We start from the raw sequence: 17,086 nt of genomic DNA on the forward strand, positions 1-17,086 counted from the left end.
GCCGCCGACGAGCAGGTAGCCGCCGACGAGCAGGTAGCCGCCGACGAGCAGGTAGCCGCCGACGAGCAGGTAGCCGCCGACGAGCAGGTAGCCGCCGACGAGCAGGTAGCCGCCGACGAGCAGGTAGCCGCCGACGAGCAGGTAGCCGCGGAGGTCAGCGAGGAAACGGTGGGAACGATCCGATCCTTAGGGCCTCCTGATAAATGACAGTCATTCCCGGCTGGTTTTCCGTTAAACAATTCCCCGTCCCGTTCGTTCGTCTCACTCCGACGCTCCAGAAATGAGGTTGGGTGAAGAGATATCGATTGAAATTCATGACCCGAACACCCAAAAGCACCCAAATATCGAAGGGCATTGATCACCTGAGCAGAAACAGGTTTAAGATCTCAAGTGGGATCGAATTAAAACAGCAGCAGCAGCAACCACCCCCCCCAGGCTGCACAGCATCACAGCATATACTGTAATACCTAGATCGTACAGCACATAATGTATAATGTATCGCCCCCCCCCCCCCCACGTAAAAAATATGTACATATTCCCAAAACAATGAGGCGGCACACAAGAGGGAAAAGTGTGTGTGTGTGTGTGTGTGTGTGTGTGCAGACAAACTCCTGACAGTGACCCCAAACCTCATCTCCAGGGCATAAATAAACATGTGTGTGTTTGTGTGTGTGCGTGTGCGTGCGTGCGCGTGCGTGAGGGCGCCGGTGGATTCTAATCAGAGAGAAAAAGGAATCAAATTTATTCTGCAGCTGTCATTAATATTTCACAACTGTTACTGTAGCCCGTGTGAAAGCGCATGAATGATTAATTCAGACATCACCTCTGTCACGAGCCCTTACCGGGACCGGCCCGTGATCCGGCCCGTGATCCACCTCAGCCGCAAACAAAAGGCCTTTTGTTGTGGTCTGCAGAGCAGCAGAGCAGTGACGCGGCGCTTTGTGTCGTCGGACCAGCCGGCGGTCTTTGGGCTACGCTCAGGTGGGGGGGGGGGGGGGCTTCAGCGCTTGCAGCGTCACCTCCAAGCCAGGCTTCTCCAGTCAGCAGAATATTTCTGCAGCCTCACAACAAAAGAGCGTCTGAAGAAGACGGCGACTCGCTTAGAGTCTGAGCGATGACGTTCAGCTCTCTGGAAGCTCAGAGATCCCAGACAGGCGCGAAGAGACGGCGTTTACACCTGAGAGAGCTGAACGCTGCATTGGAGATGCTAAGCTAAAGGCTAGCAGCGTAATGCAGACAGTCGTTCTGATTGGCCGGAGGGCCGTCTTAGCTGCTGATGGATGGGGTGGCGTCCGTCTGACAAGAGGAAGACAGCATCCGTCCGTCAACCTGATGGTGCCGCCGCCGTCGTGCACACGCCCACACGCCCACGTGCACACGCCCACGTGCACAAAAGGTTAAGCCTGGGAGTTTACGTTCGTGGTTTATCAGGAAACTATCGACTCGTACGGTTTACGTACGTTTCAGATACTCGGCGACCCGCTGAGCAGCGAGCCCACGGGGGGGGGGGGGGGCTGATGCGATGTGTTGGCGTGTGCCCTCGGGTGGTTTTGGTGCGGTTGTCATTTTGTTGTTTTCGCACAGCACCCCCCCCCCTCGTCATAACCCACATTATTCAAATCTAGCGCTTTAAAGTTCTATAAATAAACAACGAGACGGATTGATGAGCAGTGATGGAGAAGTATTTGGGGGGGTTTTTGTGTTTTTGGACGAAGTCTCTGACAGCCACGCGTCCCGTGGGAGAGCGAGCTCGTCAGAAAGAAGCAGCGCCGGGTTGGAGGGACGGCGTCTCGCTCAGCTGCGCGCCCGTTTGCGAGCGTAGGTCTATTCTAATTCTAACCGTGGCTAGGCGTTTAAAAATAAAGTAGTTCCACTCTCTAAAATAGTTATCTGGATAGACCGGCTGCGTCGGTCAACAGCTTGAAAGCGTGTCAAGAGGTCAGACTCGACAAGAGGAGCAGAAAGACGCGTTACACACAACGCGCAGCGAAAGAGTACAAAAACACACAAAACGGAAATTAACCTGATAGAAGATTACATGTGGGATCACAGACGCATGAACTTTTACTCACAAATATACACGTTCCAGCCTCCCCAAACAAATCTCCATAGCTTATGGGACCCGAGGAGGTCAGCGTGCATCTGAAACTTCCTCGTCTTCCCCCAGAAAGAAGATGTGTGGGACTTAAAAGCAGCGGCAGCTCGCTGACTCGCTCTGCTGTGCTTCCTAAAGCCGATGCAGATCAATACGCAGCCATACATACCACAACTGGAACAACTCCTGTCAAAGGTTACCCCTTTTTCTCTGCGATTCTCTCTTCATTTTGGGAAGGCGGGGGAGGATGAGGAGAAGGAATGAGAGGGGGGGAGAGAGGGAGGAGACGGCCAGCGGAGAAGAGCAAGAAAGATAAACCTGAAACGATCCCTCTCTCTAGTCGTGGGTCTCTGTGCTAATGGGCTTTGACACATCGCCAGCAGGCCGAGGAGGGAGGGGGCTGGGGTGAGTCGATAGCGGTGAGCTGCGCCGGCCAGGGGCTAGCGGCGGCGGCTAGGCCAGACCCCTGGTACTAGCATGGGCTGGGGGCGTGACCACTAATCATTAGAAAGTCAATGAGTCCTCTAGCGCTCGCAGCTACGCTAGCCTTCCCAGGGAGCCACACCACCTAGTGAGCGCCTATTGTCAGACACCCGTTCACAAACACACTCCAAGAACGCCAGGACGACACACCGGCGGCTCGGTTGAGCCGAAAAGCAAGAAGTCGAGTGCAGCGCGTCCGTCCTGCAGCTTCAGGCGGCAGAAACGTGAACGCGAGGCTTCGATCGATGCGGGACAAGAAGGAAACTTTGTGGATACGACCAGTTACACAAATAAAGGACAACTAGGAGCCAACCACGGGAGAGTCCGCCGCTGGAGGAGCTGTGAGCCGTCGTCATGGTAACAGAGTTACTAGCATGAACTGCTCTGCTTGTATTTGAACATATTTAACCCGCATATGAACCAAATTACGTCGGCTGCAACTCCAAAATAAAATCAATAGCTTAGAGTCTGAGCCTCGCTCTGATCAATATGCATGCAATCAAACTTTCGCCGGAATCACCTCCACCACTGCGCCCATCGATCGAGTGCATTGATCCCGACGCCCGGCCTCCTTTTAGGAGCGGAAGGTATGGATGTTTAGTACTTCAGACCCCATCTGGCCATCTCTGTGAACTTTGACCTTTGGTTTAATCCCTAAACAAAAGGTAGAACGTATTGGAAGGAACCTATATAGGCTGAGCTGGAACCCTACCAGCATGGGGCCAACCCAGTCTTTGAGGCTCAGACACACGCCCCCTACTGGACCCAGCCGCTACTGCAACCGCAACTTGACAATCGCCGATTTTAGAAATACACAGAAACACTTGGTCAAACTCAAAAAACAAGATGTGAAGATGGAGGACAGGAAAGAGGCATGAGAGACAGAGGTTAAAGAGGGCGGGGCAGCCAGGGATCGACGCCCACCGGAGCTTTTCACTGATGTGCCGCCGAACCCTTTGAAGGGATTATTAACACGTTTTGATTAATGTGGTTCGGTCGTCACCGAAAATATGAACTCCATTAGGAGTATAGAACGGGGCGGCCCTTTCTTCTTCAGCCTCCCTCGCACCGTCGGCCCCGCGGGCCCGCGGGCCCTTTGTCCCGGGCCGGCCCGACTCAAAGACTCTACTGATTAGACATCTATTGATCTGACAGGCAAACAGCGTACACCAACACATGCACTGTGTTGGATCGGAACGTTTTTATGAGCTAACTTTCTTGAGCCAGGATAAGGGGGGGGGGGGGGGGGGGGGTCTGTGATTCTGAACAATAAAACTGTTACCTGTCGCAGGTGAGACATGTCCACTAAACCGATGTGAAAGGACGGTCAAAAGTAAAGCGTCAGTAAATGCATCGGTCGAGGCCAGGCATGGGCCGCATACGGCCCCCGGGCCGTAGTTTGCCCATGCCTGGTCCCGACGGAGCTTTGTGCAGCGGAGTCGGAGCGCAGGCGAGGCAGCCGAGGAGAGACAAAAACCAACAGTAAGACTGATGCACGTCTCCTGCTGCAAAGCCACGGAAGACGACTCTCATCCAAAGCTACTAAATGCACGAGAACAAACAAACAAGCCAAGGAGAAGATCCACAAAGTCAAATATCCATCAGACAGACACGCTTAACCGTTCAGGCAGGCTCTTCATCCCAGATCAAAGGTCTGGACTCGGATTGTGTGAAGTCGGCAGCAATACGCTCACGTCGTGTGACAACTCTCTGATACGGCGCCAAACTGACCACAGAAAACTGAGTCCTGGTGATTCGGAGATGATCTTTACTTCAAAGACAAAGCTGCCGACTCGGCGTCAAGCTACGGTTGGCGCTTTTGACTCGTGAGATGCTCTTTTCCACCCCGGCTTCACACCCTGTCACGTCAACAGCAAATGAAAAAGATGCTAACAGACAAGCAAACACACATTTCCTGCCTGAGTAAAGCTTTTCTTCCAGGAGCCGAGACGGGAGAGAAAAACACAACAACAAAAGAGAATCAAGCTCAAAGAGCGCCAACGGAGGAGTGTTTTCCTCCGCCGACATTAGCATCAATAGCTGCGACGAGCTCGGCTAATGCGTGAGCGGGGCGGCTTCTCTTTGAGGCCATTAGCTACATCGCTGCAAACACATGATCTGTGGGACGGGTAAAAGTAGGACAGAGGATGAAGAGGCCAGTGAGGATGAGGAGAGGCCGCGGTCCCAGGCTGGTAGGAGCTCAGGTGCGAGTTGTGAGGAAGCACCTTCTGTTCGGGGCCCTGGGGTCCCGCAGACACGGGCCCCTCGTTTGGCCCAAATATATCCAGGTGGCCTTAAGACGCTCGTCACCCCCCCCCCCCCCCCCAAATGCACAACCGCACACGATGATAGGCTACCGTCTACACAGCCCGTTAGCGGCGGGACTGTGGCGCCTTTATTCCGCCTTCATGTTCCGTATTAAAGCTATAAAGGCAGAACAGAGCGCTTCTGTCGCCGGCGGTTTAGCAGCGCCACCGGGACAGACGGGACAGGAGCGTGACGATGGCTCAAAGAGGAACATCAACCGAGAGCGGGCACAAAAGAAAGCGTGCAGTACCACAGGAGAGCACTGGGGGCGGTGTGGCCACACATCAAGCAGGAAACAAGAGTCACAACAAAGAAGACATTTCAACAGGGAGCGCCGCTTCAGTTTAATTCCTGCAATCGATGAAGACGCAGACATTTATTGTAACCAAATTATTTGATTTTACAGGATTTAAACAAAAATAACTTCCCCAATTACACAAATATTTATTAATTCTGATGTAATTTATTTCTATTTTCTATAATATGTGGAACTATTTAACCATTTCTAAACAAATAGCTCTTTCGATCTGAGACTGAGGCAGTTTGTTGTTTTACTGCAGCATCCTTACATCGCTCTAAGAACAGGGGGGGGGGGGCATTGAGGAAAAGCTCCACCCTCAATGCTGCTCTGATTAAACCTCATGTATCGAGTCCTAATCAATAAATAAGACACGCACAGTGGCCCCGGCTGGTCAACCCGTACCGGCCTCGGTATTAACGGCGGTTTACGAGGCCCAGAGAGTCGGGAGCATCAACGAGCACATCTAGAAGATGAAGACTTGTTTCAGTTTAACGTGTGACACAAATGACCCGCGTCCCTCTGAAGAGCCTCCTGACAGATCCACGGAAAAAAATATTCAACTTCTCCGCACGAGAGAGAGAGAGGCTCCGAAATCAATGACATCAAAGGCGAAGCTCGCACATCCACACTTGTTAAGTTAACTGTAGTCGTGCTGCAGAGGTAGGGAGCCGGAGCCACTGCTGTCACTTGACGACGCTTGCGTCTAAATTGGGAGTGAAGGCCTCCCCAGGAGAGACGGGTGAACCTGTCACATGAGACCGAGCAGACGAAAACACGAAACCAACAGCATCTCCACACGCTGAAGATCTGAGTCATCATCAGCAGCATCCGTGTGTGTGTGTGGGGGGGGGGGGGGGCACATGGAACGACGCTCCAGGGTGAAGGAGGAGGCGATTCCGCCCCCTCCGTCCAGCGGGTTAAATCGCCGTCCTCTCACGACGAAGACGTCGGGTGATGAAGACCTTCCCATTCGCTGGCCGGCGCCGTCAGACAGAAATCATCTTTCATTGATTGGGGGGGCGAAAACGATGAAGGGCGAGCAGACAGACAATCGAAGGAATCCAACCAAAGACCGGCAGCCACCACCGCTACACTTACAAAACAAAATCTAAAATATCATTTTCAACTTTCTGTTTATTTTCAGCTCGGCTGAGAGACGGATGCAAAAATACGAGAAATTATTGAACAATATCTCCACATCCGACGCGTTGAAACGTCTCCGTCGGCGTCGCCATAACGACGCCCATGTTCACGTCCAACCCGGGACGGTCCAGACTAAGAAGCGCGTCCCCGAGGCCTTCTGAGGCGGCGCGGCGAGGCTGACTGATGCGCACTAGAAACGTTATTGCGGCGCAGGAACGGCACGACTTCGCCGTCAGCGATCACGTTTTACCTGAAACCGCCGAGCAACACCTGAGACGACGTCCTCGACAGGCGGCTACAAAAGCAGCGCTAAATAAACGCGGTCTCGGATTTAATGCTTTCAGGGAACTATCCGCCTCACGCAGACCCGTCCAGAGGGTTGTGTTGGTGCATCGTGCACAGAGGGGCCTCCTTTCAGCTCCTTCTCACAGAGGAGGCCAGGCAGCGCCTCCTCGCTAAAGCAGCTCAAGGGCGCAGCCTGTCTACGGAAAGGCAGAATGCACCGGAGGAGCCGCGGCGCTGCAGCCTCCAGCCGCTCAGCACCTCCTTTAGAGGGGAGTCAAACTGTTTGTACTGTCAAGGTTATGTTATTTACCGGGGGGGGGGGGGGGGCGCACACACACAAACACACCGAGTTCCAGGACATTTAAAATTCTGATGAGCTCTCCACCGGCCGCGGCGTCCGGATATGAAATGAGACCAATTAACTTCAATCCAGCCGAGAACAATTGTTTGAGAGCCGCAGCTTTCATTCCCCTGAAATCTCTGCCGTCCAGAGCGGAGTTCCCGTTCTGGACGTTCCCGTTCTGGACGTTCCCGCTCTGCCAGGACGCCGGGCTAAATTTAAAATCTGCTCAGAACGAGAGCGGCCGTGCGCCACGAGGTAAAAGGACGGCACCGGCGTGCCGTTTGTGGAGCGGCGGGACACAAACACACTTGAGCAGCAGCACAGAGCAATCCTAAGGTTACCCCCCAGGACAAAAGCTTTGCCGTCCCACTGACTGGCAGATGGGGCGACCAGCTGACATCTCGGCCCGGCTCCGTTTAATGTTCCCCGGGTGTCTCAAACGGGCCGGTGCCCCGTCTGATGGGCGCAGCACGGCCAAGGAGGAGGCTCCTTTCGACTGGGGAGGGGGGGGGGGGCTCCTTGGGGCTACAACTGAGGAAAAGTGGAGTAAGGACAGACGGCGAGGGCTAATGTGCCTCCCTGTGTTGGTACAGGATAATTGCGAGTCTTGCGGGGAACTTGTGCAGAATATGCACATTAATAAGAGACTAATGACTGCGTTTGGGCCTGGAGAGGAAGCGCCCCCCCCCCCCCCCCAACGGAGGATCAAATGCTTCCCTCGAGGCTCCGGGATCCCGAGCAGCGGAGCGTTTTCAGATTTAGACCAGGATCTGAAATCTGAGCGGACGACACTCGCAACACGAAAGGTGTCTCGCAGCGCTCTGCAGACGGGGGGGGGGGGGGCACGGGGTCGGCGTTCCTGCGCCTGAGAAACATCTGTGGGATTCTGGAGGAGCGACGCGGCGGGAAGAGGAAGAAGTCGTCCCCGTTGTTGTTGTTGTTGTTGGGCTCCTACCACGGACCTGCGGATGTAATCCCCAGCCCAGAGAGTAACCTTTAAATGTAATAATACTCTAATGAACAGTAAAATGATGCCGTTAATGAGGTCATGTGACTGCTGCTGATCCATATTCTAGGAAACCTTCAACAAAAACCTTTAAAATTACAAGTATAAAATGATAATCCGGCATTCATTCCTCTCTGGTCGGCTTTTTAAATGCCGTGCGACAGAGAACACAAATTATCTGCCCAAAAAGTGAAACCGCGATAAATTCACGTTATTCAGGAATGAGAAATGGAGCCGAGGACAGAAGAGAATAAACAAATCTAAACCAAAAGTTCATTCTGAAAACAGGAATATTTAAATTGTATTAAAAACCTTCATATATAAATATTTAATTTGTTATATGTTTTAGTCATTTTCTAAATCAAACAGATTACAAAAAATATTTTGCTAATTTTTCTGTAGCCTACAGTTAAAGTACATAAATTTAAATTATTGCACTGTGAATAAGATGGAGAATTATTTACTTAATGAATTAAGAGTATTTTTAAACGAGTATGGGGTCGGCATTTCTAATTGGAGGAGTCATTTTCTGAATGATCGATTATCTTCCATAAAAGTGTTTTCACTTTAACACAAAAAAGCAATAATTAAATTATGAATTAAATTCTGAATATATAATATTATATAATATTTCTTGGGATTTTTTTTATGTGTGTTTATATAAATAACCTTTGTATGAAATAAAAAAATATCTGCGGTTCACAAAGATGAATAAAACGCTGATGGAATCGATAATTCCTTTAAGATACTCTAATCATGTAATTAGGCAAATGTGCATTTTTAAAATTGCTTTGTCAGATTGAAATATGTAATAAAACGGATGAACATATTTAATGATGTAATGGAATAATTCAAACTGTATTCTGTTGTTGTTCCTTGTTCAAACGTTTGCATCCGTTTCTTTTTATATGAACTTTATATTTTATGGTCTGTAAATAAAAATAACCGGATAATAAACGGCACGTCAGAGGCAGGCGGCTAACGGCAGGTAGCATCTTACCGATGAGAATGATCAGAACTAAGGCAGCTCCTGGAACGCGTTGAAATAACGCGCCTGTAAAACAAAGGGAAGCGTGTTGCTGACAGATTGGGAGAGCTGCAGGCGTGTCGTTAGCGTGTGAGGCGGCGACTGGTCAAACAGAAGCAGGTAAACAAGCAGCAAGGTAACGGGGGAGACGCCGTCGCCCCCCTCCCGACACGCCGACCTCCCGCTCGCCTGATACATGAACGGCTTTCTGGGTTCTGACTGACATCGGGCCTCTTGTCACACGTTCTCTTCTCACAATTACAATTTCTGATTCGCATCCTCGGGTGACAAGGTGGCACAGTTCTCTCGCCCTCTCCCTCCCTCCCTCTCTCTCTCTCTCTCTCTCCCTGGCTTTATTTCGCTCCGTTTCATTTCACTTCTTAATATTTCAGGGCCTCCGACGCGGCGGCTCTTTCTGCCGCCCGTGGGGGCTCGCCGTCCTCCCTTTTGTCTCCCATTTCCTTCTGAAACAGTTTTTCTTTAACCCTGTGCGACTGCTCACAGTTGTTGTCTTAGCTCTCTCTCTCTCTCTCTCTCTCTCCCTCGTCTTCCTCCCTCCCTCGCCTTCCTCTGTGTCAGCCAGAGGTCAATGCTACACTTCTTTCTCCTGCGTGAGAGAAGGCAGGGGGGGGGGGGGTATCTTTTTACTTATTACAGCCTAAAAATAGCAAAGCAGGACGGTGCCTTTAAAGACGTACGGCGGAGGCGCGTCTGAGATAAGGACGAGGTTTGACTGAGATTATAGATCAATTTACAACTAACTGCAGGCTCAAGGTCATTACTGAGGGTCACCGTTACATTCTGAATATTGCACCGACGTTCTTCACGTTCTACCTGGTCCGACTTTGATGTCTTCAAATTAATCACTACGATATAATACAATTAGTTTGAAGTCTGTTATTCAAAGGTTTGTTGTCGTTTTTATCTGCGCTGATTTACGAGTCACATCGGGTGAAGACTCTTAAAGTTTAAATCTGATCACCTCCATTTTGGTTCCCTTGACATTTTAGCACACAGAAGCCTCGCTGCGGCGCTCCCCGTGTTTCCAAAGAGCTCTCTAGTCAAATCACGACTTCCAAGAGTCTCATTACGGAGAGCCTTGTTGGAGCTAATAACCGACTAAAGGTCTAATTATTAGATTTCCTCATGCTTTCCTGAACGCTCGCCGCCGCCCTCTAACGAGGCGAGGCGTTGGCGGACCCCACTCGAGTGTCAGGACGCGTTGAGACGCTTCTATCGCCAGCTCGTTTAGCTTTAAACGCAAAAAGGCATCTTTGCAGCACTTGAGCTAATATTTAGAGACGACACCTGTCGCTGCTTGGGGGCCGGAGCCGCTGCTCGGGGGCCGGAGCCGCTGCTCGGGGGCCCGGAGCCGCTGCTCGGGGGCCCCGGAGCCCGTTGGTTCAGCTCTCGCACGCTAGCCGGCCATTGTGCGCGCCGGGCCTTTTGTCTGCAGCCTGGAAGCGGCGGTCTTAGCTCAGCTAGCGCAGCTCAAGCGTAAACAGTGTTTCATGCCCTTCGACAGACACTGTTGCCGGCGGACCCCTAAATCCCCGGAACAGCTGAGTCCTAGGGTGTCAAAGATAATGGCGATTTATTGCAGCGCGGGGCTTTCTCCTCGCCCCCCCTCCCTCAAACAGATTAAAATTAAGCCTTCAACATGTGAGGGTGGAATTAACACATTTAGCGGGTCCCCTCTTCCCACATCCCATTCCCGCTCCGGAGCGGCTGATCCCCGCTGTCGAACGCGGGTGCAGTTTTAATGACTCGCGACGTTTTTGAAGTCCACATGAAGAAAGCGTCGCTCGCCGTTTGTGGCGGCGCTAGATACGGCTGGGCCACGGCTGGCCGTGATTGGGGGGGGCGCACACGGCGCCGACTCGGACTCCGGGCTCTTCGATAGGATCGGTGTCATTTTCCTCTCCACGATAAGACGCCTTGCTGACAAGGTCCGATTAGGACAGAAAAAAATCATTATGGCTCCGCCTTTCATCCGCCAGGGTTTACCGATAACCGGCTCGCCCACGGCTGCACCTTCCGGGGCCCAGACATTACGCGCTGAAGCATATGCATTTAGGAAATACGGCTTGTGGAGCGTTTTAAATAGTTACTTTAGTTTTACTCGTGTAGAGAGAAACACGGGTTTCCTTTAAAAGGCTGAAAACTCCAGCTGTGACACATTTAAATTCCGGCCCTCGGCGGCAGCAATCACGCAATTATCAAATAACACGCTATTCTTTTTGAACGCAATACAACATGCGTATTGTATCAGCCTACAGAACAGTCATGTATTATGCTATACCGAGAGGAAATCCTCTTTAAACCGTCTTTTGAAAAGGAGAAAGAAAAAGGGCGTCTTTAAAATATTCAAACTACAATGTAGAACGGAGAGAATGAAGGAAAATGAGTTTAATAAGACTGAGATGTGTGGGTGTGTGTGTGTATTTTAACGCAAAGTACACACAAAAAGTTAAAATAAATAATATTTAAATGTGTTGATCAGAAATAATTTTTAAAAAGCAATGAAACAATGAGTTAATATTTAAGGAACTCTTCCGAAAACATCCAAACAGTAAAAACAGCGATCGTATTTTATTTTGTCGGATGGCGTTGAATTAAAAACGATCCGTGCGAGTGGCGGAACCAGCGACCGAGGGGGGGGGGGGGGGGGCAGCTATTAATAGAAGCAGCTTAAAATAATAAATGGCAGTGCTGATGTCATCCGCTCAGCGTCTGCTGACGGGTTTGAGCGGCGCCGCCAGAAGAACGGTGGAGTGTGGTCTGTGGGGGGGGGTAAAGGGAGATGGAGAGGGAGAGATAGGGAGGCTGGGCGCTACCGGGCCACTCCAGCGCCCTGCCCCCCCCCCCCCCAGCGAGACTCAAAGCCGCACTCGGCTTCAAACGGCAGCCATGAAGAGGTTTTTTGTGTTTTTTATTTATTCCTTCTCTCCGACACGATGTTTCCGTCCGTCCCAGAACCCCCCCGGCTCTGCAGCTGGAATCGCGTCCGCCCCCCCCTCCCGTTTAATACCGCTGTAAAACAAACTGATGTACTCTTTAATATCGGCGTCCCATCATCACAGGGTCCCTGCCCGGCCGCGGCTTTGTTGGTCGCTTCAATGATTCATCAGGAAGGAAGGAAAGATCCCGACGCCGTCTCATCAGCTCATCTCCCTGCTGATGAATGGTGGCCTGTGGTGCTGCTCTCTACCTGGGGAGGTGTGAACTTTGGGCCGCTGGGGGCCCGGCGACGGCCCTCTGTGCTCTAAACGGGACTGAAACCAATCCCTAATGAGACGTCTTCATTCCCCCCCCCAGGTTAATAACGAACATCTGGGCAGATGTTAAAACGACTCCACTGATGCAGGTTCATTCAATTAAACTGATTCTGTCTGGACTCGAGGTGAATATTTTATATTTGATGTTAGAATTAAAGCTGTTGATATCCTTAAAGACGCCGTCGGGATCAATAATTCAGCTTCACAGACGTCGATGGACACGTCTCCAGCTCGTCCACCGATCTGTCCTCGTTCAGGAGCGTCCCGACTACAGTCGAGCAAATCTTTGATTCCACATCAGTCACCCCCCCCCCCCCCCCCGCTCAAATGTGTTGACAGTGGCTAACTGCATGTGCCCCTCCCTCCCTCTTTAACCGGGCACCGCCTGCTTGTTGCCACGCGGGGGCTTTTAGGTCAGCGCTCCCCACTAACGAAGTTTATAGTTTATTTATGAGACAAACAGAGGACCCCGGTTCTGGAGGGTGGATGTGGTGAGCCCCACCCCCCCTCGGAGGCTTTTGGCAGCACTTTGTTTTTGTTAAATGCACCGGAGACATTTGGGGGGGGGGGGGGGGGGCTCCACTCTGATAAAGCGGTGTTGTGTGAGGACTCGTCTCTTGCTAGGACTAACGTCCTCCAAATGTGACCCAGAAGCTTCCTCCCGTTTCGTTCCTGGTCATTAAGAGAGATTTCACCGGCGCTGGAGAGAAACGGGGGCAACGGCGAGTGTCTGCGCCGAGTCTTTGTTCGGGGGCCCCCCCTTTGAAATGAAAATCTCTTACTTTCACTTCCCCCGTTGGTCAATGATGTGTCTTTAAGGTTTGAGGCAAGGAACGCATTTCCAGAACAACCTGATTGGAGACGCTGAACGCTCCAATTACGCCCGTGCGACGTCCACGCCCCCCCCCCCCCGTGGAGCGTATTCCTCAGCCACTCTCAGAATGCTCGCAGGTTTATTTCACCGTTTTCGTGTCTGCCCGTGTGAAACAGACGGAACCACAATGGGTTCCTTGTTGAGATAAACACTTTCGTGTTTGCGGAACTCTAAGAACTGTGGCAGGACGCCGATCTAAACGGAGTCGGATTTCAGGGAGCGCGTTGTGGGAACACGGGAGGGCCGGTCCCGTTAGAGAGGTACGCGTACGGCGCTCCCCGTTTGACCCCGGAGACGCCGTCATTTCAGGATGTGCATCTGAGCGGAGGCTCGGTATCGACAGCGCCAAAGGAAACGGGTCATGGATTAAAGGCGTGGGTCGACGCAGCCCCGAGCTGGAATAAACCAGCATTGTCCTCGGCTGGCCCCGCCCACCGGTGAGGCAGGGTCAAAGTGCACATGGGCGACGCCGCACCGGGACCGGGAGCGACTGAGCACACTTAAGCTGCAGGGCGGGGTGCAGGGTTCTACCCGGGTAGAACTACATAAAACCGCGGCTGCCGTCGCAGAATCGTCGGCAGCCGAGGAAGCGGAATCGTCTGAAGCGTCTGAATCAACATTTTTAAGCAGAGAATGTAGATCGTAGTTAGAGAGAACATCAAAAGGCGGCGGCCTGCGTGCCAACCTTCCTCGACTTGAATTATTAAATCCAGCGATGTCGCCGGCGCCAGCCGCCCCGCCATTATAGTGTAAATTGACAAACTTTTTCACAACTACAACGGGAGGCACAGAAAGCGGGCCTGATACTTGAAGGGGGGGCTTTGATACCTCTCTGAGGAATAGACTGGCTCCATAGCGCGGTGACAGGCAGGAGGAAGATGCTAACCGCTTCAATCTATTCCGGATCCCAATGAGAGGCTTTCTCCCTATTTTAAGATAAAACATGTGCTTGATAATGAGTGGGGGGGGGGGTGGGGGGGGGGGCTGTGGTTTCTTTAGGATGTAGAAAGTGATATTAAGGTTTTTATTTCCCTTCCGCGTCCCTGAATTATGAACTTCAGGAAGAACGCTGACGTTGTTTATTTTCATAGACCTCCTGTTTGTGTTTAAAAAAAATAAAAAATACACCCAAACACCCACCCAGCACACACACACACGCACACACACACACGCACACACGCACGCACACACGGCGCCCGATCTGCCGCCTATACACCTCTCCCTCTCTCTCTCTCTCTACCTTCCCGGCTCATCTTTGATGTTCTCCCAAAAATGTCACCACACGTCAAGGAAAGAGGTTTTCTCGACCCCCCCCCCCCCCCCCCACACACACACACACACACACGCCGCATATGAGCGAGTCAATATTCTGTCGCTCACTCATCCCCGCCGCTATCTTGATCCCCCCCCCACCCCCCCCAGAACAGAACACCTACCGGTCTCCACCGCTATCTGGTAGCCGGCCTCCAGCCTCCGGGATGACCTTTCCAGCTTCTCCGTGTTGTCCAACAGAAACGCTCGCTGCAACAAATGGAGAAAGACAATCAGGAAGCCGGAGAAACAACGATGGCGAGGGCTGGGCCCCGTTTCAAAGACGCCACGCAGCCAGGTTGGCAATAACCTCCGCGGATGACAATGTGTTATTCACTGATGGACTACCAAGCAGGCGCTTGTAGTCGGCGGCAACGGGGGAGATGCCGGGCACGAACACGAGGATGGTGCGCGGTGACAGCGAGGAGGAAGCGTTGGAGCGGGGAGAGGATTACGATGAAGGTCACTTTAAGCTTCACGTGAAAACATGGGCCATAAAATCAACATCCACCGACCAGAACAATCTGCCCGGGTGGTTCTGGATTAAAAAGGACGTTTACGGACCTCGTCGGGCTCAAGTAAAAATATTCTGAATTATTTTTGGGCAATTCTTTTTGTTTTTGACAGTTTTAACGGAGCCCAGAATGAAGCCTACCAGGGCCGGATCCTGGACTCCGTCCATGGGGTGCATGTTTCCCACCACTGAACTATTAGCCCGCCTCCCTCCTTCCAGACCTAATGCCCGACCCTGCTGCCAACTTTCATAACAATCCACTCAATAGTTTCTGTGTAATCCTGCCGACAGACCGACGGCCACAGAGACGCTGGTGTGAATATGAAACGCTCCATCACTGCGGACTCTCCTCCGCCAAGGACAAACAAGCGCGTCGACGCGTTCGCCTGAGCCGAGCCCGACGGGTCGCCCGCTTCGGTTTTTACACCGGGGACAATGGAAAGATAAAGAGACGATGGAAAGGTCGTCTCAGGAGCGCATATTAAATGAGCATCGCCGCGGGGCCTTTCTATAGGACAGCAGCCTTCACCGTCTACGAGCTCACCGCACCCCGCCTCGGCCGCCACCGCCCCTCAGGGCCGCCCATTGAAATCAGAAATGATGAAATAGGCGACTTCCTTTCAAAGAGGATGTTACGGGCGGGGTTGGAACGCCGCGTGGACACGAACCCATCGCCGTTCCTTAGACACGCCGAGAGTCTTCTGACAAGCGAGACGGGAGGGGATCTGTTGACGGGGCGGCCTTGAGTCGGGGTTGGAACGCGGGAATGCGTCCCTCATTGTGTTCAGGTGTCCAATTACGGCGGCGCGGATTACCGGACGGAGACGAACACGGGAAGAAGCGCTTCTCTTTCATCCACATGAAAACCGATGCTGCATCCGACTATTGTGCTGCTCGGATTAGGCGCGACGCTCTTCCCGGGAATGTTGCTCGTGAATTTATTCCTGTTGGATTTAAAGAGCTCTCAGCTACAGGTAGGACGTGTCGCCAGCTGGGAATACTTTAACGTTCACGACATGTCAAAGCAGTGAAAAGCATCGATAGAGGAAGGCGTGACGAGTGAAAGGTATTCTATTCCGCCTCGTATTCCAACAATAAATCTTTATTCCAGTATTTTAATCTAGAACAGCTTCCAACCAGACTGGAGTAATCCCACCTAAACCTGCAGAAATCTTTTATACTAAACTCACAACCAGCCCATTATTGATCCGCATGTTTGCGTTGCAGCCCCGCCGATGGATCCGAACTCGGCGCTTCCTGCCTCGGCGGAGGATCACACGGCGCCGACAGGCGGAAGACGGAAATGTTTACTGGGTGTTGTCGCGTTTGATGGACTTTTCTAATAAGCCGCGTTAAGAGACTGATCACATGCGACGCAGATGACACTCAAAAACAACCCCGCCGAGTGACAACCGCCTCTCTGACACGGGTTTATGCCCATCAAACGAGCACTGGGGGGGGGGGGGCAGGGGGTAGAGGGGGAGTCTCTCGTTTGGGTCGGGCTGTCAGGATGAGTATCAGCTAATCACTCAGAGGAAATGAGGAATGAGGAGGGAGAAAAGTCGACGACACAGTTTTCAAAGTTTGACAACGAGAGGGAAGGGAGGAGGGAACACCCCCGCCCCCCCCCTCTCCATCTTCCCCTTGGCTTTGGGTCTTCCTCGCCACTGCTGACAGATGTCATTTAGAAGTGGAGATGCTGTTTAATAGTCAAAGGAGGGCGGGGGGGTGAAACGGGCGTTTCTGGTGACGGGTGTGGCAGGGTGGGTTTTTGGGGGGGGGGGGGGTAGTGGTAGCGTACACTCCAGACGAACGGCACAGCGAGCCGGGGCTATAATGAGCCCCCCATGGATCAGAGGGGACGTATTGACATGCAATGCTTAAGCTAATACACCTGCAGGCGGCAGCCGGGGATGCGGGCAGAGGCGCGCTCTCTTCAAAGCGCTCAAGTGATTAGGACGTTATCATTACCATTCCAAACGGGATTCTCCTATTCCCCCCGGCAAAGGTGACACGGCCGGCAGACTCGCTGCGATGGGAAGCCACTTCAAAGCGCTCCCTTCCTGAATTTCTCCCTCTCTCTGCCTTCTTTTAGGGCCGGGGGGGAGGGGGGGGGCAG

General features: G+C 52.2%; 2 protein-coding genes across 2 annotated transcripts in view; both read right to left on the reverse strand.

Annotated features, from left to right (window-relative positions):
- The window catches only part of tcf7l2 (transcription factor 7 like 2), a 41,060-nt gene extending 38,126 nt beyond the window's left edge, over nt 1-2,934 (reverse strand). The window contains exons 1-2 of the mRNA XM_068754794.1: nt 2,892-2,934; nt 10-185 (exon numbers count right to left, since the gene is read on the reverse strand). Of these exons, the coding sequence (XP_068610895.1) occupies nt 10-185; nt 2,892-2,934 (219 nt within the window). The remainder of the gene's footprint in view (nt 1-9; nt 186-2,891) is intronic.
- A 2,935-nt stretch (nt 2,935-5,869) lies between these two features.
- vti1a (vesicle transport through interaction with t-SNAREs 1A) overlaps nt 5,870-17,086 on the reverse strand; it is a 31,363-nt gene continuing 20,146 nt past the window's right edge. The window contains exons 6-7 of the mRNA XM_068754795.1: nt 14,579-14,663; nt 5,870-5,931 (exon numbers count right to left, since the gene is read on the reverse strand). Coding sequence (XP_068610896.1) covers nt 5,870-5,931; nt 14,579-14,663 — 147 coding nt within the window. The remainder of the gene's footprint in view (nt 5,932-14,578; nt 14,664-17,086) is intronic.

This window comes from Brachionichthys hirsutus, chromosome 21 (assembly GCF_040956055.1).
Source record: "Brachionichthys hirsutus isolate HB-005 chromosome 21, CSIRO-AGI_Bhir_v1, whole genome shotgun sequence".
NCBI lineage: Eukaryota > Metazoa > Chordata > Actinopteri > Lophiiformes > Brachionichthyidae > Brachionichthys > Brachionichthys hirsutus.